This window comes from Danio rerio, chromosome 2 (assembly GCF_052040795.2).
Source record: "Danio rerio strain M-AB ecotype USA chromosome 2, GRCz13ab, whole genome shotgun sequence".
NCBI lineage: Eukaryota > Metazoa > Chordata > Actinopteri > Cypriniformes > Danionidae > Danio > Danio rerio.
In genome coordinates, this window is record NC_141022.1 from 38,067,501 (window position 1) to 38,092,890 (window position 25,390).

A 25,390-nucleotide genomic window follows, 5' to 3' on the forward strand; every position below is an offset into this window, starting at 1 on the left:
AATTCTTCTTACGTTTCATACAAATGAATGGTGACAGTGGAGGACAGTGACTTACAGGATAAAGAATGCAGTTTTATTGTCATAAAATTTAAGATATTGTGACAAAAATGGCCCATTCTGCCTCTGTATTGTGTCACAAAGTAATCAAGTCTCCAATAGACTAGTTTGTCCTATTATTTTTCTGAGTAGTTTGGCTGACACTGATTCTCAGTTTGTAAATAAGATATTTTTATTTTGTTATAGATAAAATGAAGTTTTACACAATAAAAACAAATATCTTTAAGGCCACAGTAGAAACGTGCATTTTCCTGGTGTTTTGATTCTGAATGAATCTGTGTTTTGTACAAATCAAATGAACCAATTATTTATATTCAAGAGCAGTCTAATTTATTCATGAATTAATTATTAATTTCAATGAATTGATTCAATAAAATACTCGATTGTGTACTCACTAGACATTTATTATCATCTACATCCAGTTTTTTTTTATTGTTTAGAGGAAAATTCATTAATGAAAACCTTTACTTTTTTCTTAAAATCCATTACACAAAGAGAAAGTCCAATGTTGTTTTCAATCCCATTGACTGTTATTGTTACAGTCAATTGTTCAATCATAAAGTTTAAACTGGTGTGGCAACATTTACAGTGGAACATTTTGCATGTTCTTAAATTTTGTGTGTGGGATGGAAAAGTTCTGCATGCAGATTTTGCTCCTATTTAGCTTGGTCATTTTAGTTAATCAAGGTGACCAACAGAAAGCTTTTTAGATTAAAAGTAACCAGTGCTTCATACAACATGCTATTAATAAAGAATACTATTATTTATTAATTGATAATTTGTTTCTAAGAATTTTCCATGATATTGTGGCAAAAATGCCCCATGTTACTTTGTCTAATTTTTGCATAACAAAATAGTAAACCAATATCACACGACTAATGAGTATAATTTCATAAAGGTTATTTTTTCCTGGATAGTGAGTGACACTGATTCTGTAAATAAGAAGGTATTATTCTGTTATATTTAGATACAATGCCGTCAGTTTTTGCTCTAATAATTTCTTTTTAAGCCAAAACAGAAACCCTGCATCTTTATGATGTTTTTGTTTATGAATTAGTCTGTGTTTTGAACTTATCAAGTGAACCAGTTGTTTATATTTCTAGCCTATAAAGAGCTGTTTACTTCATCGCTGGATGAATCATTCATTTGATTGTATTGAATGAATAAATGATTGTTGAATAGTTGGATATTTACAATCAACCAGTTTTAGTTTATTGTTTAGAGGATTATTGCGGATTTTGCTCCTGTTAAATTTGGTCATGCTAATTTACCAAGCTGATCAACAGAAAGATGTTTGGATTGAAAATGACCAGTGCTTTACACATTTCTATGCTATTAATGATCATTTAGGAATGCCAATATAAGTGTTATGTTTCTTTGTTTTTGTTTTCTGTTTGGTAAATTGTTTTTTCAATGAAAAGAATTTTGTTGATGCCATCATTTATTAAATGAGTTTTTTAAAATGACCTTTCATGCAGTGTGAAACACATATTTAAGTGAAGTGAAATATCCAGCTAAGGCGTAAATCTGAAAGTTCACCGTGTTTAAAATTATTGATTCATCTATAAATAATGGTTCGAATGAATCACCACTGTAATGAGGATTTAGCCATGTCGGCGTGACATAAATATGGAACTCAAGCCTCATCCATTTGATGCACGCGCAGACCCTAGAAAGTTGAAACCCCTGGCCCTGCCCACAAACACTGTAGAAAGAAAATGAAAAAGACACACACTAAGGCCCCGTTTACACTAGTGTAGCAAGTACGATTGATTTGTCGCGATAGCGTATTTTTCAATGTGGGCCAATTGGTCAGAAGAGAAAGAACGGCTACTGGAGAGAGAAAAACAGCACAGCAGGTGAGTGAATAATCAGACACAGTCAGTTTTTTCCTTCAATATAGTTTATATAATTAGAAATATGTTATGAGTTTGTGAATTTCTGTCCAATAAGCATAAGTATTTATGTATATATAGGTTCGATTATAAATTATAATAATGAAAAGTAAATAGTTTTCTCTTTTTTTCTTTACACAGATGAACGTGAAGTCAATATACAGTTAAAACAAAGTTGTGATCAAGACAGTTGAGAAATTTCAAACACTTGTACAAAATAAAAATAAAAATCTTAGAAAGCTACAACACTGTGTTACCCTTTGTATAACACAAAGTAAAGAAGGCAATACATTTGTGATAAAAAATACTCTGTACTCTGAAAATAAAGAAATAAATCAATAATAAATATACCAACTCTACTCAAATGCAGGCTATAATTCAATATTCACACTTTTAACTCAATAAATCATTAATGTGCTCAAATAAATCACCTCTCTGTTCAAAGAATCAATACACGGTTCAAATGAATCACCTCCCTGTTCAAAAGATCGTTACTCTGTTCAAATGAATCGTTCGCTACTCAAAAGATTCGGTTTGCTGTCCAAAAGATTTGTTTCGCTTTTAGATGATTCGTTCCACCGTTTGCCGTTCACAGTTCAATACCAAGGATTTCGTGAAAGAGAACTGTTGATTCTCTTAGCTCAGTTCCAGTAAAGGTTTTCCGTTGAGGATTTTAGGAAAAGTAAGAAGGAAAACCGGAAGGTCGCGATGAGTCCGAGTCTCGTTTCTCCAAACAATCAAAAGAACTCTCCTACCAGTCTGGTGGCACAAACACACATTCTAACAGGAGAGTCGGTTCCGTGGGTGGCTCGCCGTAAGTTTCTCCTCGAGTCCAACGTGAATTAGGGACTCATCACAGATGCTTCGACACACACAAAAAACCCAGCCTTGCAAAACACAAGGCAAATATCAATTAATAGAATGTCTTTAACAATAAATCTGATATGTACACTCTTCATATGCACATTTACTCAACATATATACACACATTGATCATAACATTCCTCAAATACCACATTTTTGACACTACTTGAAATCATGTTAAAATGAAAACAAAAATAAACACAAACTCACCAAGGAAATCACTCAAAATCAAAGCGAAAACCCAGGAAAACTCCAGGTGGCACTCGTGTGCAGATTTCACTCTCATATACAAATGACGCTTTTTCTCTCAATCCTTAATCAAAAATATATTACATAAATCATTGCAGCATCTTATTAATGGTAAAATTGCACAGTTAATACGAGTTTAGAACATTAAAAGATATAAATCTAATAGTTTTCTACTGATAATACAATAACAACTTACTTCTCTCACTCCCTTGCAAACACTGAATCACCATAGCAACAGTAAACACAAACTAACAGACAAGAGAGATTTGTTATTGTTTGTAAAGTTGTTCTGCTGCTATAGCAGAAGGCACGATGATGTCATTCTAAAGCACTACTCCCTTGAATGCTGTATAATACTCTTTTATAAATTATTTATATAAATAAATAATTTTAATGTATATTATTTAATCGAGTATTCTGCCAGTGTTTTTTCTCATATTTATAAGGGTATTTCTATTTTTTCTATTGCTTTGTACTACCAACTAGTAACCTGGGTTATCCGGGTTACATTCTCCCCGCCTGGAATCTATGCAGGTCCCTCTGCATCTTTTAGGCTGCGTAACGGCAGCAGAAGGGAACATTTTCTGCATTAAAAGAGAGGCTTCTCTGGGGCAATCAGACTCCTCTAAAGATGCAGTGACTGCTGTACTGAGACCTTGTAGTAAGGATTGTATAACCAGAGAAAGAGGATTCCCTAATTGAGAGTACTGTAGCCTTTGTGGTGGCTCACGGTGTCTTTGCGAACGTCTCAATGTATTTCTTTCAACCTGATCGATCACTGCCTGGCCACTGTGAAGATTTCTCTGATCAGCTTCATCATCTATTTCACTCAATATTTCCAGTTCATCTCTCTGTTCCAATAGTTCTTGATCATTTACTACAGGTACGTTTCTCAACATATCTGGTCTAACAGAATCCATTACAGGTGTATTCTCTCTTTCAGGTTCACTCATGGGACAGTTTTCATCTTCAGGTAAGTAAGGTAAGTTCTCTTGTGGTATCTCTATTGCAGGACAGTCATTGATTTTACTTTTCACGACTCTTGTTTTACTAGAAAGTTCTGCAATCGGCCTGTCTCTTGAAGGCTCAACATGTCTTGGATTGAAGAGGATTCTGCTCTCTACTTTTGGTAACTGTCTACGTGAGTAGTGATCCATTGAATCATCCTCAGAGTCAGAATTCTCAGTCATAGTATCAGGTTCTCTTGCACTAGTGTTTGCTCGAGTTCTAGGTCTGCGGGGTGGTTTAGGTTTTACTGGCTCAGGCATGCTTTCTTGTAAGAATCCACAGGGCAGCAGCAAGTCTCGATGCAGTGTGCGAAGTGGGCCATCCCTGCCTTCTGGACTAACAGTATAAACAGGTAAGTCTCCCGCCTTCTTTAACACAACATAGATTTCTTTCTCCCACTTATCAGCCAATTTATGCTTTCCTCTTAGCTTGACATTCCGTACTAGAACACGATCTCCAACCTCAAGGAATGAGGTGACTACTCGCTCATCAAATCGTTTCTTGTTCCTTCTTGCTAATTTTGAGGCATTCTCAGTAGCTATTCTATAGCTTTCCTCTAAGCGATCTTTCAGATTTCTCACATAAATGGAATGAGATGGGGATGACCCAGTAGCAGGTAAACCAAATGCTATGTCTACTGGCAGCCGAGGCTGTCTCCCAAACATCAGCTCGTAAGGTGAGAATCCTGTTGTGTCATTACGAGTGCAATTGTAAGCATGGACTAATGGTTTAACAAAGTCTTTCCAATAGGTCTTTTGTTTGTCCTCCAGGGTCCCTAACATTTGGAGCAATGTTCTGTTGAAACGTTCTACAGGGTTGCCTCTGGGATGGTAAGGCGTAGTTCTTACTTTTTGTATTCCTGCTATGTCACACAGTTCTTTGATTATTCTTGACTCAAAGTCGGGCCCCTGATCACTCAGAATTCTTTCAGGAAACCCGTAATGGATGAAAAAGTTGTCCCATAAGCATTTGGCCACAGTTTCAGCTTTCTGGTTTCTAGTGGGCACTGCAACAGCATACTTGGTGAAATGATCAGTAATTACAAGGATGTCTTTAGTGTTGCTTCGATCAGGCTCTAGTGACAAGTAGTCTATGCAGACTAGTTCAAGGGGTCTGCTGGTTGTGATATTCACCAGGGGTGCAGCCCGCTCAGGAGGGGTCTTTCGTTTTACACATCGCTCACAGGTCTTTACTTTCTCTTCCACAGTTATTGCCATTTTTGGCCAGTAAAAACGGGCTCTAGCCAGGTCCAAAGTCCTTTCAATTCCGAGATGCCCCATGTCATTGTGCAGATTTTTTAATACATTTCCTCTGAGCTTTTTGGGCAAGGCCAACTGATACAATACGCCTCTTGGGTCCTGTCTCTTTCTAAATAAGATTCCATTCTTGAACTCAAAGCGGTCCCACTCTCTTAGCCACAAAGCTACTTCTGCAGGCTCTACTTTCCCATGAGGTTTCTTTCCAGAATCAAGGTGCCTAATTACTTTTTCAAGCACTGGATCAGTTCTTTGACATTCTTTTAACTCTTCCTCTGACATTTGGGGAAGTACTGGAAGGCCTCCTGCCTCCTGCTGGAATTCTTGGGGTACTGCATCAACACTTTGGGACAGTGATTCTACCACAGTAAGTTGAGAATACGGTAGGTTAGAATCACCACAGCTCTGATATACTTGGTGTCGTTCACAGAGGGCTTTTACTGCATCGGGCAAGATAACTTGTTGTTCTGTCTCAGCTAAGTGATGGAGAGTGAATTGTTTGATTCTTTCACGTTCTTTCTGAGAGGCGAAATCATCAATCTGTTCATCATGGGGCCGTCTTGAGAGTCCATCTGCATCTAGATTTCTTTTGCCTGCACGATACTGGATCTTAAAATTGAATGTTGACAGGCTGGACAGCCATCTGTAACTGGTTGCATCGAGTTTTGCAGATGTTAATATGTAGGTGAGTGGGTTGCTGTCTGTAATCACAGTGAACTCTCCTCCATACAGATAGTCACTGAATTTGGCTGTGACTGCCCACTTGAGTGCAAGGAATTCTAATTTGTGAGCGGGGTACTTTGCTTCACTTTTAGTTAGTCCCCTACTTGCAAAAGCAATCACCCTCATTCCACCTTCCTGCTCTTGATAAAGAGCTGCTCCAAGTCCAACAGTGCTGGCATCAGTGGTCAACACATAGGGGAGTCTAGGATCTGCGTATCCGAGGACTGGAGCAGAGGTCAGCTTCTCTATGATTGTATTAAATGCCCCCTGACAATCCTGGTTCCATCGCTCTCCAAACTGTTCTTTAGGATCCAGGTAAGGTGTACTTTTTGGGGGGTTTCGTTTCTGATTTTTCTGCAGTGGGGGATATCCAATAGTAAGGTCGTTAAGGGGTCTTGTGATTTTTGAGAAGTCTTGAACGAACCTTCTGTAGTATCCTGCAAATCCAAGAAAAGATTTCAGTTCTTTAAGGTTTTTAGGTCTTGGCCAGGTTTTGAGAGCTTCAATTTTGGTTGGATCTGTTTCAACACCATTCTGAGAGACTATGTGGCCTAAGTACTGGACTGATGTTTGGAAAAACTTGCACTTCTTGGGAGAAAGCTTTAATCCGTATTCTTTTAGTCGTGTCAGGACTTGCAAGAGTTTGGCTTTGTGCTCTTCTAATGTCTTGGAAAAGACAATAAGGTCGTCTATGAAAACTAGGACGTCTTTTCTGTTAAGATCACCCATGCATCGCTCCATCAGCCTCTGAAATGTACTTGGTGCATTAGTGACTCCTTGAGGCATTCTGTTGAACTCATAGAATCCTAAAGGACAGACGAATGCAGTCTTTGATTTATCAGCCTCTTCCATCTCAATTTGATAAAAGCCTGATTTTAAGTCGAGAACTGAAAACCATTTGGAGCCAGATAGAACAGAAAAGGCTTCCTCCAAATTAGGCAGGGCATATGCATCTTTTACAGTTTGCGAGTTTAACTTTCGGAAGTCAATGCAGAGGCGTACATCATTGTTTTTCTTTCTTACTACTACAATTGGAGAAGCAAAAGAGGATTCAGATTCTCTGATGATGTTTGCATCAAGTAGTTCTTTAAGATGCCGTCTTACAGCATCGACATCCTGGGGATGGATAGGCCGAGCACGCTGCTTGAATGGGGTGCTGTCACTGAGATGGATATGGTGTTTTACTTTGTTTGTGTGGCCATAATCTAAGTCATGAAGTGCAAATACATCTTGCATGGAGTTCACAAGATCAGTTATCTTTTCCTTCCAATCATTTGATAACGGAGAGTCACCGAAGTCAGGGATGATTCTATTTTGCGCAGGACTTGTAACTTTGCTCACAGCATTTACTGGTTTTCTTCCCTCAATCACACTTTGTACAGCATGTACTTCGGCCAATACTGCTTTTGGAGGAATAGTTAAATCAATTTGTGTCTCATTTCTTAGCACTACTGGTATTTGGACATTGCGTTTTGCAGGTAGAGAATGCAAACTGCTTGCCACAAGTAATCCACCAGGCAAAGATGACGATACTGAGGGTTCAATTGTTACACAGGTCTCTGAGAGTGGCCCAATAACTTTGACACATCCATTAAGAACTACAGTGCTTCCAGCTGCTATCACTTCAGGCATGTCTCCTTTTATTTTCACTTGGCCCAGGACATTCACACTAGCCTGCTGCATTCTTGCTTCTAGAACTTTTATCACAGCTTGATACCCTTGATAATGTGACATAACTCTGGGCTTGACTGTTTGAGCATGACCAGCATATAAGACATCTAGGGTGTTAGTGCCAATAAGGATTTGGGGTCTTTGTGTCAGGTCTGGGACAACTAGGGCCAATGTTGGAACTTCGGCCTCAGATCCTAAAAACTCTTGTGGAAACTTTAGAGTCAGTTCAACATATCCAAGGTAAGGAACAGCTTGGCCGTTTGCCCCTTCAACCTCCAACAGATGATTCAACGGCTGCATAGGATGCCGTGACAGGTAGCGGTTGTAGAAAGACATGGGGACTGTTGTGACTTGAGACCCTGTGTCTAGCAAGCAATTCACTTCCTTTTCTTCAATTTTGACTCTAGCAGTGCACTTCATTCCCACTAGTCCGGCTGGTAACTTTAAGGAGTTCCTGGTATCTGTATGCTTATTAAGTGCCTGTTGATTATTTGGGCTTTGTTTTCTCTTAGTCCCCATCCGCCCTGCGATAGAGACTGATTTTAGTTTAAAGGCACTGTGGCTCCTCCATTTCTAAGATCCCACTCAGCTTGTTTCTCTCTTAAATTTTGTCTCTTTTCTTCAACTCTAAATGGGTTTGGTGCATTTTCACAGTAAATGGCAAGATGACCATCATCTCCACAGCGAAAGCAATACCATGGTCTGGGTCGATTGGTTTTTAATTCAGTGGTTTTTTGCCTTCCATTTCTCTCTCGACTGACACCAAAATCACTAGGATTATTGCTCTGTTGAGGGGATTTCTCAAACTGCTTTCTCTGTGCTCCAGAAGTGGCAAGTTGGACTTTAAGCTCTGCTATCTGTCCTTTTAGTTGCTGAAGCTCACTTGCCTCAGTTCTCTCCCTTACTTCCTGGTCAGCTGACGTTTTGATGGCTGTGATTTGGCTTTGGAGAGCCATAATCTCCTTTTTCAAAGCATCAGCTTCAGATGTTTCAGGACACTGGGTTTTACTTTTCTGTTTAGAGACTTTCTGTTTTGGATTGTCAAATGCTGGAATATTAGTTGCATCCACTTCAAGTGAGTTATTAAAGTGAGCAGACTGTTGGTGAGTTATTGTTCTTAATTTGAGTGTGGTTGGTGAGGGTCTGCCCAAACCAAGATGCTTTCTCATTCTCTCTTCTTTTGAAGTTTTCTTCTCCTCAGCTGTTCTTAAGAGTACTGCTAACTCAGCAAAGGAGAGTGGATCAGCTTTTATTCTCTCTAGCTGCAATTCAACTATCAAGGCATTGTCCCAGCAGCCACGGCAGAACTGTTTCAGGAGATAACGGTCTCGTTCACTCTCCGCAATCCCTCCACGCCTAATAGTAGTGCACAGGAGCACATACAATCTATGAAGATAGGCAGATGATTTTTCACCAGGATCCTGCAGAGTGTTTATGAACTTTGCTAATAATTCATCTCCATCTTCCACTGAACCGTAAACAGACTCTAGTAACCTCAGACACTCTGATGCTGGAGCATTGGGGCTCACATGCTTAATGACATCTGAAGCAGGCGGTAACAGGCTGTCTAGAATTTTTTGCATTTTATGTGACTCAGAAAGGGATAACTCATTCAACAAATAGTCAATGCTTGTCCGCCATGTGTCGAAGTCAGGCTCATTACCTGGACGAGGCATCCTTCCAGAAAAGGCTTTTAAGCGGAAAGAAGCACTGTGTTGGGGCACTGTTTCACTCATCTTCACAACATGTTCCATAATTACTCTCTGAATGTCTGGGGGGTGCATAGAGGATATAGGAATTCTCACAGATACAGAATTGGCTTCTGTTAAACTATGGGGCGATGTAGTACTCATGTTCACCTTGGCTGGGTTGTTATTATCAATTTTTAGAGCAGATGGCTTGAAACTTCCAGTTCGCTGAGGGGTGTTAGTTACACTTGTCAAGACTTTTGTGCTGGATTTTAAATTTTCAAGTCCACAATCTTCTCTGTGTGATGCATCATCCAAATGTGTCACCCCATTCATTTTCATTGAATTTTGCTTAATGATATCTTGTCGGGATTCTACATTTTTATCCTCTAGTGACTTTAGTTGCTTTGCTGTGTCGCTAGATGTGGCGGTGCTGTAAGCAGTACTCAATTTGTGTATGCGGAATATAACGCTCATATCAGTAGGGCTTACGATAGTCAAAGGCAATTGAGGCTCAATGTTGCAAATGGCGGAGTTGTGTGAAAACTCAACAACTGCATTATGATGAAATACAGACTGCGGATCATCAATCAGAAAGTTTTGCCGTATAGAACCAAATCTCAAAAGGTAGGATTCTACGACTTCATCGGTTTCAGTTAGGGTTAAACCACTAATAATCACTGCATTTTCTATTTTAACGTCTTCTCGTTCTATGACATCCATTGTAATGTTATATTTTCACTATATATGCGTATTTCAATAATTATTCACCTCAAAAGCTGCTGCCTTCTCGCTCCTGGCTGGCTCGCCAAGATTGTAGCAAGTACGATTGATTTGTCGCGATAGCGTATTTTTCAATGTGGGCCAATTGGTCAGAAGAGAAAGAACGGCTACTGGAGAGAGAAAAACAGCACAGCAGGTGAGTGAATAATCAGACACAGTCAGTTTTTTCCTTCAATATAGTTTATATAATTAGAAATATGTTATGAGTTTGTGAATTTCTGTCCAATAAGCATAAGTATTTATGTATATATAGGTTCGATTATAAATTATAATAATGAAAAGTAAATAGTTTTCTCTTTTTTTCTTTACACAGATGAACGTGAAGTCAATATACAGTTAAAACAAAGTTGTGATCAAGACAGTTGAGAAATTTCAAACACTTGTACAAAATAAAAATAAAAATCTTAGAAAGCTACAACACTGTGTTACCCTTTGTATAACACAAAGTAAAGAAGGCAATACATTTGTGATAAAAAATACTCTGTACTCTGAAAATAAAGAAATAAATCAATAATAAATATACCAACTCTACTCAAATGCAGGCTATAATTCAATATTCACACTTTTAACTCAATAAATCATTAATGTGCTCAAATAAATCACCTCTCTGTTCAAAGAATCAATACACGGTTCAAATGAATCACCTCCCTGTTCAAAAGATCGTTACTCTGTTCAAATGAATCGTTCGCTACTCAAAAGATTCGGTTTGCTGTCCAAAAGATTTGTTTCGCTTTTAGATGATTCGTTCCACCGTTTGCCGTTCACAGTTCAATACCAAGGATTTCGTGAAAGAGAACTGTTGATTCTCTTAGCTCAGTTCCAGTAAAGGTTTTCCGTTGAGGATTTTAGGAAAAGTAAGAAGGAAAACCGGAAGGTCGCGATGAGTCCGAGTCTCGTTTCTCCAAACAATCAAAAGAACTCTCCTACCAGTCTGGTGGCACAAACACACATTCTAACAGGAGAGTCGGTTCCGTGGGTGGCTCGCCGTAAGTTTCTCCTCGAGTCCAACGTGAATTAGGGACTCATCACAGATGCTTCGACACACACAAAAAACCCAGCCTTGCAAAACACAAGGCAAATATCAATTAATAGAATGTCTTTAACAATAAATCTGATATGTACACTCTTCATATGCACATTTACTCAACATATATACACACATTGATCATAACATTCCTCAAATACCACATTTTTGACACTACTTGAAATCATGTTAAAATGAAAACAAAAATAAACACAAACTCACCAAGGAAATCACTCAAAATCAAAGCGAAAACCCAGGAAAACTCCAGGTGGCACTCGTGTGCAGATTTCACTCTCATATACAAATGACGCTTTTTCTCTCAATCCTTAATCAAAAATATATTACATAAATCATTGCAGCATCTTATTAATGGTAAAATTGCACAGTTAATACGAGTTTAGAACATTAAAAGATATAAATCTAATAGTTTTCTACTGATAATACAATAACAACTTACTTCTCTCACTCCCTTGCAAACACTGAATCACCATAGCAACAGTAAACACAAACTAACAGACAAGAGAGATTTGTTATTGTTTGTAAAGTTGTTCTGCTGCTATAGCAGAAGGCACGATGATGTCATTCTAAAGCACTACTCCCTTGAATGCTGTATAATACTCTTTTATAAATTATTTATATAAATAAATAATTTTAATGTATATTATTTAATCGAGTATTCTGCCAGTGTTTTTTCTCATATTTATAAGGGTATTTCTATTTTTTCTATTGCTTTGTACTACCAACTAGTAACCTGGGTTATCCGGGTTACACTAGTGCGTTTTAGTTTGAAAACACACAAGTTTTGCTACGGTTACGCCATCCGTCCACACTACGCCGGAGTTCTCGAGCGTCGAAAACGGAGCTTTTTGAAAACGCTGGAAAGGCCGTTTTCATTCTAAAACGCTCCTGCTCCGTCTCAGTGTGGATGGGGAAAGACGGAGACATCTGAAAACGGAGGCGGGGCTGCAAACGTTCGCCTATCTGATTGGGGCTTTTCCTCAATATTAAGTAGCCCACACACAGTTCAGTCTCGCATCCTCTTCTTGTAAGTTCAGACTTCGCAAGTTTGTTTAAGGCTGCAGTCTCCCCCTTCTCAGTTTGATATGGAAAACATACCGAGGACACGGGTAAATCTTCAAAGGGAACAGTGTACTTTATAACTTCATTCACATCACCTTGGCTACGTTGTTTCACTTTCTCAACAATAAAATGTAAACATGATTTAAGGAACTGCCTATTTTTATTTTAATATTAACAACTTAACAGACAGCAGAAATGTTGAGGCGTCGTGCTGCATAATGAGCGTCATCTTCACTGTGTGGATATTTATAACAAAACGGAGCCGATAACAACTGCCTCCTTTCAATTTCAGTGAAAATACGAAACGCACCCTCTCTTTTGCTGAATATCAGTTTTGATAAACGATAATTATAAAAGTATAACATACAATAAGTTTATACATTGTAGGAAATAAAGACGAGCGATCAATCAATGTACCTGGATTAATCATTAACTTATCTTTGCGCTTAACCAAAACATGTTACCCGTGAATAAGTAACTTAATAGATTCCAATGACCAAAGTCAGGGAATTGCCCTATGTCGTTAGATAAAGACAACAACATGAATGAAATATCACGTTCAGCAAATATAGTGAGATTAGATCCAGCGGGAGATACGTGATGAGCAGTCCGACAAGCAGAGCTCTCATCTGGGTAGAAATGCTTGAGCGCTTGCCCGAGAGTGTGAGTGTGGTCACGTGATGTGTGTTTTCAGCGTTTTGGTGTGGACGGAGAGCTGTTCAGAAACGCTGGGTAAAACGCGAGTGTGGACGCGGATCGTTTTCATTCTACAACGCCGTTTTAAAACTAAAACGCACTAGTGTAAACGGGTCCTAAAGCAGATCCCAGTTGAGTCAAGCCGCATAGATGCTGTGCTTTGAACTGTGTCGAAAGTTGGTGTTATTTTCCACACCCAAAGATGAGTTTGTGACGAGTCAGTGGTTAAAGTTTATTTTCGCAAAAAGGCCTCAGCATTATAGCCCCAGCCTTGTGCTGTGTTCCCATCCTTTTTCTGATGTGTGCTACACCAATCTACATGCTTACAAAGAGGATTCGTCGGCTGTTTGTTAAAAGAAGTATCAGAAAAGACTTTATGGGACTTTGTCAGAGCTTGACTTGAACTTTCAGTATACAGTTCATGGATCAGTTTCTTCCTCCATTTCACAAGTGTAAGTAAGTTTGATTAAAATGGTCGCCTCCTTGTTATCTTTAGCTTACAAATTATGTATTTAATTGTATTTTGTAACTGCGCTCGTGTCTGTTTATATTCTCAAATCGCCTCTAAAGCCATGTTGAAAACTTGATGCATGCCACTTTGTTTACGGATTTACAGAAATCGCAAGTTGGGAAAAATAATTTCCGGGAGAGACAGGGATAATTTGCGTGAGGTTGCGGGAGGAGGGGGAGGTGCAGCCCGACATATCTGAAGAGCGAGGTGTGATGTGGTGAAGAGGGGTGCAAGATGTATTTGAGGACTTGGCAAGAGACACGCGATTTCCGGAAAATTATCATTCATTTGCATCCGGGAGTCTCTATACATTTGCGGGAGACTCTCGGAACTTCCGGTAGACTTGGGATGTGTGGATTTAAATGCATTTGTTAGCTTGCGATCCACTGCCATTTGTCTTTGCTATGGCAGCTGTTCCTACACACATGCATTGGTCAAATTTAAAAAAAGTTCAGCTTTTGGCACTGTGTGAATTAATACTGAATGTGTGTCACTGTTTTACTTACATGTATGGTTAAGAATAGAGCAATCTGCTGGTGTTTAACTGCATTGGTGAGCACAGGTCTCGCGCTGAACACAGTCGACCAATCACAACAGACTGCGTCATTGGACAAATCAGCGTAGATTACAAAGCACTAAGGAGAGATTTGGGAACAAATGAATCACTGAATGAATTATATGGGAGTCGTTGGGATAATTAGGTAAAAATAAATGCATATTATAAGACAATGAAAGTGTTTTTGGAAATCTTGTTGGAGCCACTTAAAACCAAGATAAGACAATTTTTAATGCATAATAGGGGCTTTTTAAAATAAATTAAAATCAGAATGAGATTTATTTTTTTTTATTTAAAAGTTGCACAAATTTGCCTTACACAGAATAGTTTGCATTTTTGCCAGACTAATCATGAAATAATCTATTGTTTTGCCCCATCTGCTCTGCTGAATAAGCGTCCATCTTTTCTGCTGTGTAAAATCGATGTGTTCAGTGAAGTGCAGTTGTATCTCAGCTCCTTTTAAAGAGCAGGAGGGACCCAAATGCAGCTCGGCTCTGATTCATCTGTCGTTTCATTTGCAGATTTCTCTCAAGGTGTCTCTCTTGAGTGAACAGTATTAAGTAATGAAAGCTTAATTGAGCGAGAGCTGTGAGGACAGTAATGCAGCAAGCAATGAATCTTTGTAATGTAAGACTGGGGCTTATGCAGCTTGAGTGACCTGGATTTAAAATATTATTTCTTTTCCTTTTTGGTGTATCCTTGACTGGGCCATAAATTAGACAAAGTACACAGATGAAATGAAATAGCTTAACTTTAGGAGATTCTGAGCCAGTGAAATAGCGCTATTATAAATTATATTGATTAGGTTCAGGAAATTAGTTTGTTAAAAATACAGATAAATTTAGCTTGAGATCTGAGCGGTTAATGTAGTTAAATATTAAGTAGTTCAGGTTTTAACGTGGCAGCACTGTGGCACAGTGAGTAGCACTTGCGCCTCGCAGCAAGCAGGTCACTGGTTCGAGCCTCGTCTGGGTCAGTTGGCGTTTCTGTGTGGAGTTTGCATGTTCTCCCCATGTTCGCTCCGGGTGCTCTGGTTTCCCCCACAGTCCAAAGACGTAGTATGGGTGAATTGGGTAGGCTAAATCGTCCACCGTGGATGTGTGTGAATGAATGTTTCCTAGTGATGGGTTGCAGCTGGAAGTGCATCTGCTGCGTAAAACATATGCCGGATAAGTTGGCGGTTCATTCCGCTGTGGCGACCCCTGATTAATAAAGGGACTAAGCCAAAAAGAAAATGAATGAAGGAATGAATGAATGAGTTTTTAAAGTGCTTTATAAATGCAAAACGCATAATACACTGTACAGTTTTTTTTTTACTTTTCCATAGGTGTATTTATATTTTATCATGCAATTTTTTTCTCCAAACACCTTTTACAGAAAATAAGCCCAAAAAAGCTTATTTGATCCATCAAAAAGTCATCCAAAGTTATTCAGCTAAAACATTTTAGCATTTGTATCATTACATATCCCTTATTATAACATTAACATATTTAACATATAAACTTTTAAGCTCAGAATCTCACAATCATTCAGAACGCAGATAGAACCCTATAATTCCAAGGTGACGATATGTAATGTTCATTGTGTGAGGCAATGCAAATACAATGCAAGTAGCTGATGCAAATGACCCACAAATAACAGTGCAGCCCTATAATTGGTCCGGGTTACCAGGGACTCTTTTTGCCGATGGACAAGTGTCGATATGTGACTGCAGAAGACTAAATTAGGCTCCATTAAGTTCCTTACTTTGTTTTCATATCGCCGCATACACATCACTTTGATTTCAGTTGTCAAAGAGAGTAAGAGAAAGACTTCACAATAACTCTCTAAGTGTCATTTTAGTTCACTTCCAAGTGAAAATAGTAATTAAATAATTCACTCTGTCTATTTTTTTCCAGAAGAGTTCACAGTTAGCTCTTCCATCATGTTCTGTGGCTGACTTGACTGGCTTTGCTTCTGTCTCCCACTATCCTGATCCAGAGACGCAATTCCAGCTTCTCGAGATCTCATTTGATAAGGCTCATTATCAGATTTAATGTGGTTTTAAAAAAAATAAATATGCTTGACTGCCTCTTTGCTATTTTGAAAATACAGATATTATTTAGGTTGGCCACTACGCCATTATTTATTTTCACACACACACACACACATGCAGGCATTCACCACAAGTTAATCACGAATTAATTAAAATAAACACCGGAAAACAAAACATGAATATCTGGCATTTTTCGCAAAAGATCCGGCAAGGTCAGGCTAAAATAAAGCACTTAGGCTACGTTCACACTGCGAGACTTAGTGCTCAAATCTGATTTTTTGCATGGCTGTTCACACTGCTCTTATAAATGTGGCCAATATCAGATTTGAAGTGTGAACAGATCATGGTCCTAAACTGACCCGCATGTTCAAAAGTGCATTACAAAGAGCACAAAATGTCTAATTATCTGCACACGTGAGTGCTGCATGAGTAGGCACGCTGTCAGATCATGCTTATATGATTATTATCCTTTTCACAGACAACCGCGGTGTAATTCATAAACTGTAAATGATTGCTCTGCTACCACTAATGTGTATTTGCATTTGAGACTTAAAATAAGTCTCCTGTAATAAAAAATAAAAATAAAAAAAAACACTGATCGTTTGTGATTTATGAAGCGCAGTGCGTGGCGCTCTAACCACTGGTGTAGGGTGTAGGGTGACTCATCAAGGGTTAATGAGCAGGCACAAACTGAGCTGTGAAGGCGGAGTTGGTTTATCTCCGTTTGCGTAGTTATTTAATTTTACTTCGTTATAAACAGCAGACACATGCAGAAGTGGGGTTTGGGTGCTCAAGCTCCTGCCCTTTTTTTTTCTCTCGGAGAGAAAGTTCTTCCTCATTTGCACCCAAATCCCCTATCCGCAACACCCACAACGCTTTTCGGCTTCGCGATCAGCCCGTGCCTCAATCGTTAACCAGATTAGTTAACAAGCACCAGTTATGCCTTAAAATCTTTTTCAACATGAACAACCAACTTTCTGTAGTGCTGTAATCGCCCTGTGTGCTATTCTACTGTGCTGCTGAGGAGTAGATGATGTTTGCAGCACAGAATAATGACGCATGTCACTCAAAGATTACGTAAAAGTCACATGAAATCCAACATAACCGTTCACACTGCGGTCGCATTGCAGAACATCAGATCTGTGTCTGATTTAAGACCACAATTGAAAGTGGTACAGATCTGACTTGAAAAGATCAGATTCCATGCGGTTTGGGCTGTTCACACTGTCATCACCTGAGTCACATGAGGGGGAAAAATCGGATTCATGCCACATTTACCTGCTGTGTGAACGTAGCCTGATTTATATGAATTTATCTATGTATAATTTCCCTCTAGGCAGCAACTTAAAAATCTTTATTTTTGAAGTACGAAGAATGTAGAATAGAAATTAGCCAGCCAGCCGTGCACAGATGAAAACACTCCATGGCAATGCTGCTGTAACTTTCACTCATTGAGAAATGTTGCTCTGCCTGCATCAAGCCCAGCTGATGTCCCGCCCCCCGAGAGCCTTATTCCCCATCGTGATTGGTAGGTTCATTCAGCTCCGCACACAACAGTGTAAAGTGTCATAGATATCAAACTCGCGGGCTGCTCTAACATTAAACTTTCAAATTAAGGTGGGGGTCACAAACTATTGTCCCATGTGCTGTGAGTTTGAGACCCCTGGTCTAAATATTTGTAAAACTTTCTAAATGCGTAGAGTTCAGAAGACGTTTTTTTTTTTTTTTTTAGCTTTTTTGTTTATCTTAAGCGGACCCAGTACGGGGTCCGTGACGTCATCGACTTTCCTTTTAAGATTTAAAGGGCTAGCATTGCACCAGACCTCCTTAAGTAGTTTCGTTTGAAAGTGTAGAAGCTATATTTTATGCACAAATGCATCATTTTGGTTTTTATTCTACTGTACAAAAGTTATTTACGCTTAAATACACAGTATTTTGGAGACCAGAGCTAGGTATTGAACATTGGTTCATTTCCATATTTTTTATATGGTTCATATATGACACCTGTACAAGTTATAGCTCAAATAAAAGCTCTTGCTGGTGCTCATATGGTTCTAGCGTTCTTTTTACTGAATTATATATTTACATATCAAACAGTTGTCAAATGAATCACAGTTTTTTTATGGTACAGAAGGGAAAACATTACATTTATGATCAATAGGCAGCCCCAAATTGCACAAACAGCTGTCATCTCTTTCTTTATGCTGTGCGCTTCAGGGCCATTTCTCCTCTGTTTTTGAAGTGATGTGTATAAGTAATCCTTTTATATGTCTGACGTGGTCCAAACAAAGTGAATTATGTTTGATCAAACAAAAGGATAGTGAAATATGAAAACAATGATCAATCCCTGTGGTTTGGAATACAATAACTTTTGCATAGATTGTGGTAGAGACAATGTTCTTTTTTACTATGATTAAAGACATGTGAAGGATCCACCAAAATTAATTACAGCAACTTAAACTCAAAATCCAGGCTGAAACCCCAAAATAGCATTTGACTTTAGGAGGTTGAGGAAACGAAAACAGTTTTGATGCTAGCAAACAAGGCACAAAGTAAGTACTTTCTGGACATTTTAATTGTGTCTTTTTAATAAAATAAAAAATAACACATATCAGCTTTTACATTTTAGACAGACCTGTGGTAAGTCTAGTTCTAGGTCTTTCGCACCATCTTTCAATTGCTTTTGCTTCTGTTTTATTGTTGAAAAAAAGTCAGACACACTCTTCATAACTAATGTATAAAACAGATTGATGAATAATCTCAAGCAGGGACAGAATGTTATTTTTCTGTTTACATCATAAATTTCAAATACCTTTATCTGCATTTTGCCAGTAAAGATTGCAATTTGGTAAGCAGAGATTGATCTATTCAGTTTTATAGCTGTTCCTGTCAAGCAAAACATAGTCAACAGGCGCCCAGGTACATCAAAATGAATGGTAATACATTCACTTTACAGGCATTTCTCCCATCATCTGCAGCAGGAATCAATCCAACATTGTTATCATTTGTTGACAAGATCCTTGCGTTTGCATCTATAATTCAAAAGACGAGCTCCGCTGGGCTTGGAAAAGGGAATCTTCTTGCTCTAAATGAATCAAAGTTGGACCGCTGGGATCCTGCATTGCTTTCCTCACAAATGAAATCTAAAAGATGAGGCATTAGCACTGCCACAGTTCAACAATTGCACTGCTTTTTTTGTATGATACATTCTCAATGAACACCTCAACTGTGTGGCATAGAGTGGATTCACAAAAAAACACAAGACCATCTCAATCAAACAGGAGAAGAGGATACTAATGAAAGAAAGGATATGGAGTGACAGTAACAGGAGCTGTGTGTGCTTTAAAACAGAATTGGGAGCGCAGAGGATGTGTAAAAGCCGAGATGAGAATTGGACTGATAACAGGCCTCTCAGAGCCTCTGTTCATCTCCCCTGTTCCCATCAGGCTTCGGGGGACATTTATTAAACAAGAACGCGCCATGTTGTGTCTCAAGCTACCTGATCCTTGCACTTTGGTTTCATTAATTTGACTGAATAATAGATCCCCTGCAGACTCTCTCTGTGGCTGTGGAAGGAGAGGAATTACTCAGGACTTAAAAACTTCATTAATAAGTAATTCTACACAGTCACTCTCTCTGTCTAAATCCAATACTGCTCACACACAAATATAAATAAACTGGAGAAGTCATGAGTCAAAAGTCAGTGAAAATTTAGTTTGAATGACATAGTTGTGGGATTTATTTTAACAAAGTTATTAAATTACCATTTAAAAAGCATAGTTCCAGTATTAACATTTGTTGAAATAAAGACAAAATGTTGGTGTGGATCTCACTGCTGCATCTGTGGCCAAGACAACAAGTCTTAGTGATGTATCAAGAACAGGTCTTTTGTGTAAACAACACACCACCAAGAAGGACAAACCACATCCAACAGGAGTAATTGTGGACGCAAAGGGAAGCTGTCTGTATGGGATGTCTGGGTGCTAACCTGGATTGTATTCAAAAACATAAAAACCACAGCTGGTCAACTCACTGCAGAATTAAAAGTGCACCTCAACTTTCCTGTTTCCAACAACACTGTTCATCGGGAGCTCCACGGGGTAAATAAGCATGGCTTGGCTGGAGTAGTCAAATCTATTTTCAATTGTTTCATTGCCAAACATCAGTTTCAACGGTGCCAGCAGCAAAAATCTTGGGCCGTGTACAATGAAAAACTTGTATTGTTCTCTGATTAGTCCACTTTTACTGTCTTTCCCACATTCGGGAGAGTTACGGTGTGGAGAAGCCCCCAAAAAGTGTACCACCCAGACTTTGGCATGCCCAGAGTGAACCATGGAGGGGGATCAATGATAATTTTGGTTTTGGGATGCAATATCAGGGCATTACCCAGGCCCAATTATTGTGCTAGATGGGCATGTCACTGCCAAGGACTACCGAACCATTCTGAAGGACCATGTGCACCCAATGGTTACAATGTTATGTAATGAATGGGATGCCATGTATCAGGATGGTAATGCACCAAATACTTACAGGAAGACTGGTGCTGAGTAGTTTGATGAACATGAAAATGAGGGTGGACATCTCCCATGTCCTGCACAGTCACTAGATCTAAATAATATTGAACCACTTTGGGGAGTTTTGGAGGAGCGAGTCAGGAATTGTTTCCTCCACCAGCATTATGTAGTTACCTGGCCACTATTCTGCATGAAGAATGGCTCAAAATCGCTCTAGCCACTGTGCAGGACTTGTTTGTTGGCCATAAAAGGAGGCCCATACTAATGCATTATTGTCGTCTAAAACCAGGAGTTTAATTTTTCATTGTCAAACCTCTGTGTATGCAGCTTAATTTTGCCGTCAGTTCAAATGATTTACTCAGGAACAAGTAATAGATTTATGAGGTCAAAGACACATAAACGCATTAAACATTTGATTTAAATAGCTTTAAAGATTGAAACATGTTTTGTTTACCTCTTGCTGGGTCCTGATTAACAACATTTGCAAAGACATGTTGTCCTGCCTCTAATGGCTCATTCAAAGTATAGTATATATTTATCTTTGAAGAGATACATTTTCAAAGGTATGTATTTCTCATGCATAAAGCACTAGCTGGGAGCCTGCTGGATATCCACAGTGATCAGTCAATCACAGAGCCACTGGGTACATGTTTCCTGGCAAAATTGTCATTTACCACCCAGTGTCATAAAGGCTCCCTGCATCTCATTTGAATTGATAAATATGCTATTATTGCAGACTGTACAAGTTTAATTGCAGTTTTATAAATTACTTTGGCAAAGCTAAAACAGTTAACAATTCGAATGATAGCAGTGCTAGAGCATGTATTCTTGGCTTGCCAAAATGTGCTAATGGTCAGTAATATATCAAATTAAGTGTTTATTATTTTTTTGCTTAAATGTTTCTTTCAATATCTATATAGCAAACTTGAGAGTAGACTTTTAGCATGCATGCACATTTTTAAAACAAATTTTTAAAAATGTAATTATACAATTATATTTTTTTATAAAACAGTTTTAATTTATTTAAATATATATATAATTTATATATTAAAATGTAACTTATTTATGTGACATTAACGCATTTTTTTCAGTATTCATGTTATGATCTGTTGTGCCACTTAATTTTGAGAAAACTGTAATGTAATTTTTTAAAATTTTATTTATTTATTAGTAAAAAAGTTTGTAAGAACAGCATGTAAATCTAAATATTTAAACCATTCTAAATGAAGTTTCACAAACTAATTTCGAGAGGAGCACGTGATATGATTGACTGGATCTGGCCACTCATCTACACTCATTAGCTAGCCAATCAGATTGATCCAAACTCACTATAAGTATTCTCGAAGAAACCCCCCATCCACCCATTCTCCTCCTTTCCTCTTTTGCCGAGGGGAGCTCTCGATAACACCTGACCTTGTAGTCCCCTCACATGCTCTATGGACCTGGTGGGAGCCCCGGGCTCAACTATCTCAGAGCTCAGGGTTCTCTCCCAGGACAGCATGCCAAACCTGCTAACTTGCTAACAAGTTGTCAAACAGTATCTAAGTGTGAACTCTTGAAATGGCTTTATTGTCCTTTTGGATTCTTTTAATGCATCCTTGCCAGCGAACCAGCGACCTTCTTTGTGTGAGGCGACAGTGCCACCGTGCTGCCCTAAATACAATTATTATTATTCATTCATTTATTCTCTTTTTGGCTTAGTCCCTTTATTAATCTGGCGTCGCCACAGCGGGATGTACAGCCATATGTTTTACACAGTTGATGCCCTTCCAACTGCAAGCCATCACTGGGAAACATCCATACACTCTCATTCACACACATACACTACGAACAACTTAGCCTACTCAATTCACCTACAGTATACCACATATTTTTGGACTTGTGGGGGAAACTGGAGCACTCGGAGTAAAACCCATGCGAACATGGGGAGAACATGCAAACACCACACAGAAATGCCAACTGACCCAGCTGAGGTTCGAACCAGCAACCTTCTTGTTGTTAGACGATTGTGGTACTCACTGCACCAATGTGACGCTCATTATTATTATTATTATTATTATTATTATTATTATTATTATTATTATTATTATTATAACCAAAAACACTTCTGAACAAACGTTTAGATGTAAGTATTAGCAAAAGTGAATCTGTTGCAGTAAATGTCTCTAATTTACATATTCTACAACATGTAATTGACTTTCAAGAAAATCTATTTTTCTCTTGTTAGTCATCAGTGTTGCAAATCCAATAATAGTCTGCTTAATGCAGAATTTAAGGTCACTTATAATTCATTAGTTGACCTTTGGGCACATAATCACTGGCATTGTCAGTTTATTGATAAATAAGGCTTCACACAAAATGTAAAATCCTGTCAGATGGTTTCTTTTGCCTTTTTCATGCATTGTCTTCCCGGTCATAACACATTTGTTTCCGTTTTTGCGTTCTTCCTCTGTATTTGTGTCAGTCTCATCATGTTCTCAGGGTACAGTCACATCACTCCCATGAACCCAAATCATGACAGACATAACTGCGGTTCGGCCTGACAGTCCTGATCAGCTGAACCCAGAGTGATTAGATCCGTCTGAGCCATGAGCATTAGTGCTGAGGACGGCTAACATGGGGAATCTGCTGTGCATGCATATAATACAAAAACACTGCATGTCTGGAGAATCGCCTTACTGATGGAAACATGACAATGAGGTCATGAAGGGGATTAATATCAGTCACAGAGAGGGATGATTAGAATACAGATCAAGCCATGATGCTGATGTGTGCAAGGTAACGGCAAAGTATACTGTAAAACCGAAACTAATTAAATTAGTCATATATATTAACATGGCTATGTGAATTGCTCTAGACGTTTTAGCCAGAAAAAAATAGAAAATTAAAAGGATGTGACATCTATGTAGTAGGTGACTTTAAAATTAGTAATTTCCCCATCTCTCAACATGATGTTGGTTAATTGCAGAGCTTTTCAATACTACTATGATTAGAGGCTTTTTTAACTAGTGTTTTTTTCACCTCTTCTTTGGTTTTTATTCTAATCAGTAAATAGTAAAGTGCTTTACTTTTACCCCCAGTCTTGCTTACTTTTACCTTCACACAGATGTGGAAAAAAAATATTTTGTTGTCACTTATTGTCCATCTGTGTCTCTAAAAACAGTTTCTGAATTCTGCAAATGATGGCTTTAAATTGTTTGTCATATAATAATTCACGTGTACTTTGTCTGCTTTCAGGAGAATGTCTCTGCTTTGATGGCTACATGAAAGACCCAGTTCACAAACACCTTTGCATCCGCAATGAATGGGGCCCAAATCAAGGGTGAGTACCATCCATATCTTGTGTTGACTGATAAACATCAGCACTATGAAAAGCAGGAATTTGTCATCTTGATGTTGGCTGTGCTTCTTATCGGTAGTAAAAATGTCTTCACTTCTGATAGCCGGCCAGGTGTTATGCACTGTTGGGAAATTAAATTGGCTTGTTTGAATTAATTAGCTTTTTTGCATTATGCTCTTCTTCTGGAATTGGAAAAGGGATTAGAGCAGTGAAGCTCTGGGTCATTTTAGATTTGTGTGACAGTGATTTACATTTCAGTTTACTATGTAATGGGCATTTTAAATGGTCTTATAGTGTAAGAAATGTTGTCATTCGTCACTTGCATGCCTCGTGAAGGAAAAACTATTAAAATGATAAAAATGAATTATAATACTTTTCCAGTTTGTGAACTTTTGTTGTTGTTTGAGATGTTGTAGCATATACGATTAATTTTCTGAACAGATGGTAAATTATATATTCAGATAAAAATGTTAGTATGCATAACCAGAATGTTTCCTATTAAAGTGGCAGCCAATACCATCAACCCCCCCACCCCCTAAAAAATATATATTATTAGTTATACAGAGGGTATTTTGGAAATATTTTTAGTACCATACATCAGAAAACAATATAAATTGTGGAGAATAAAATAGTGCATATAAAGAGACAATGTTCCAGTTTTGTTTTTTTGAGTATAAAAATATATCTATCTGTAAAACCTTCAGTATGTCTATATAGTATCGCACTACATCTACATTTTGACCTTGTGGGGAAGTTTTTGGGTCATAAATCAGCAAAACAGCTTATAAATGACAGAGAATGAAGTATTTTGGAAAGTTAAATAGGCTGATTGTTACCTGTGAGTGTTGGCTTTAGGGGTTGGACTAATGTTTGGGTTTGGTTATGATAATTCATTATGCAGTTTGTACAGTATCAAAATCATTAAATCTATGGAAAGTCCCCATTAATATAGCTCTCTGTGTGTTTGTTTGTGTGCATGCATGCATGTGTGGTTTATGGTAGCGCTGCAGAAGTGGAACGCTCATTACATCTTAATATGGAGAAAAAAGTAGCAGAGTAGCAGATACTACATTTTATAAACCAGTCATCATAAATGGAAAAAATAGTAGAGCAGGTCTCAAATTTTTATTATTTAGACACAATTACTGACAAAAAAAACGAATTTTGATAGTAATGTAGGGGCTGTTTATAAGAAGCCAAGTCAATGTCTCAGTCTCCTCCGCAAGTTGAGAAGTTGTAATGTTAGTACACAGATTTTAGACATGGCATGTAGATCATTAATAGAGAGTGTTCTCACATATAATACATATGGTATTATGGTTTGGTAACACATTTAAACAGAAGAATAAATGATTGCAAATTATCAATCAGGCAAATAAGATAACTTAAAAACAAAATTTGCTGAAGATTTTATATGACTTCTTTATGGATAAAGCAATT

The 25,390-nt window shown here is 38.2% G+C and overlaps 2 protein-coding genes and 1 long non-coding RNA gene across 9 annotated transcripts in view; 1 reads left to right on the top strand and 2 right to left on the bottom strand.

The window, feature by feature from the left end:
- Positions 1-25,390, top strand: part of astn1 (astrotactin 1) — a 414,746-nt gene that overhangs the window by 146,418 nt on the left and 242,938 nt on the right. For all 7 annotated transcript variants that reach the window (XM_087241082.1, XM_087241083.1, XM_087241084.1 and 4 more), the window contains one exon: positions 23,848-23,932. In XM_087241082.1, the coding sequence (XP_087097208.1) occupies positions 23,848-23,932 (85 nt within the window). The remainder of the gene's footprint in view (positions 1-23,847; positions 23,933-25,390) is intronic.
- Positions 2,411-3,290, bottom strand: LOC147846412 (uncharacterized). The gene is made up of 3 exons (XR_015478718.1): positions 3,262-3,290; positions 3,027-3,129; positions 2,411-2,839 (listed from the first exon to the last, which is right to left on the bottom strand). It is a non-coding gene; the product is annotated as an uncharacterized LOC147846412 (long non-coding RNA).
- On the bottom strand, positions 8,266-11,704 carry LOC147846413 (uncharacterized). The gene is made up of 3 exons (XM_087241091.1): positions 11,676-11,704; positions 11,441-11,543; positions 8,266-11,253 (listed from the first exon to the last, which is right to left on the bottom strand). Exon 3 carries the CDS (start codon positions 10,132-10,134, stop codon positions 8,266-8,268), a length of 1,869 nt encoding a protein of 622 aa, XP_087097217.1. The 5' UTR covers positions 10,135-11,253; positions 11,441-11,543; positions 11,676-11,704.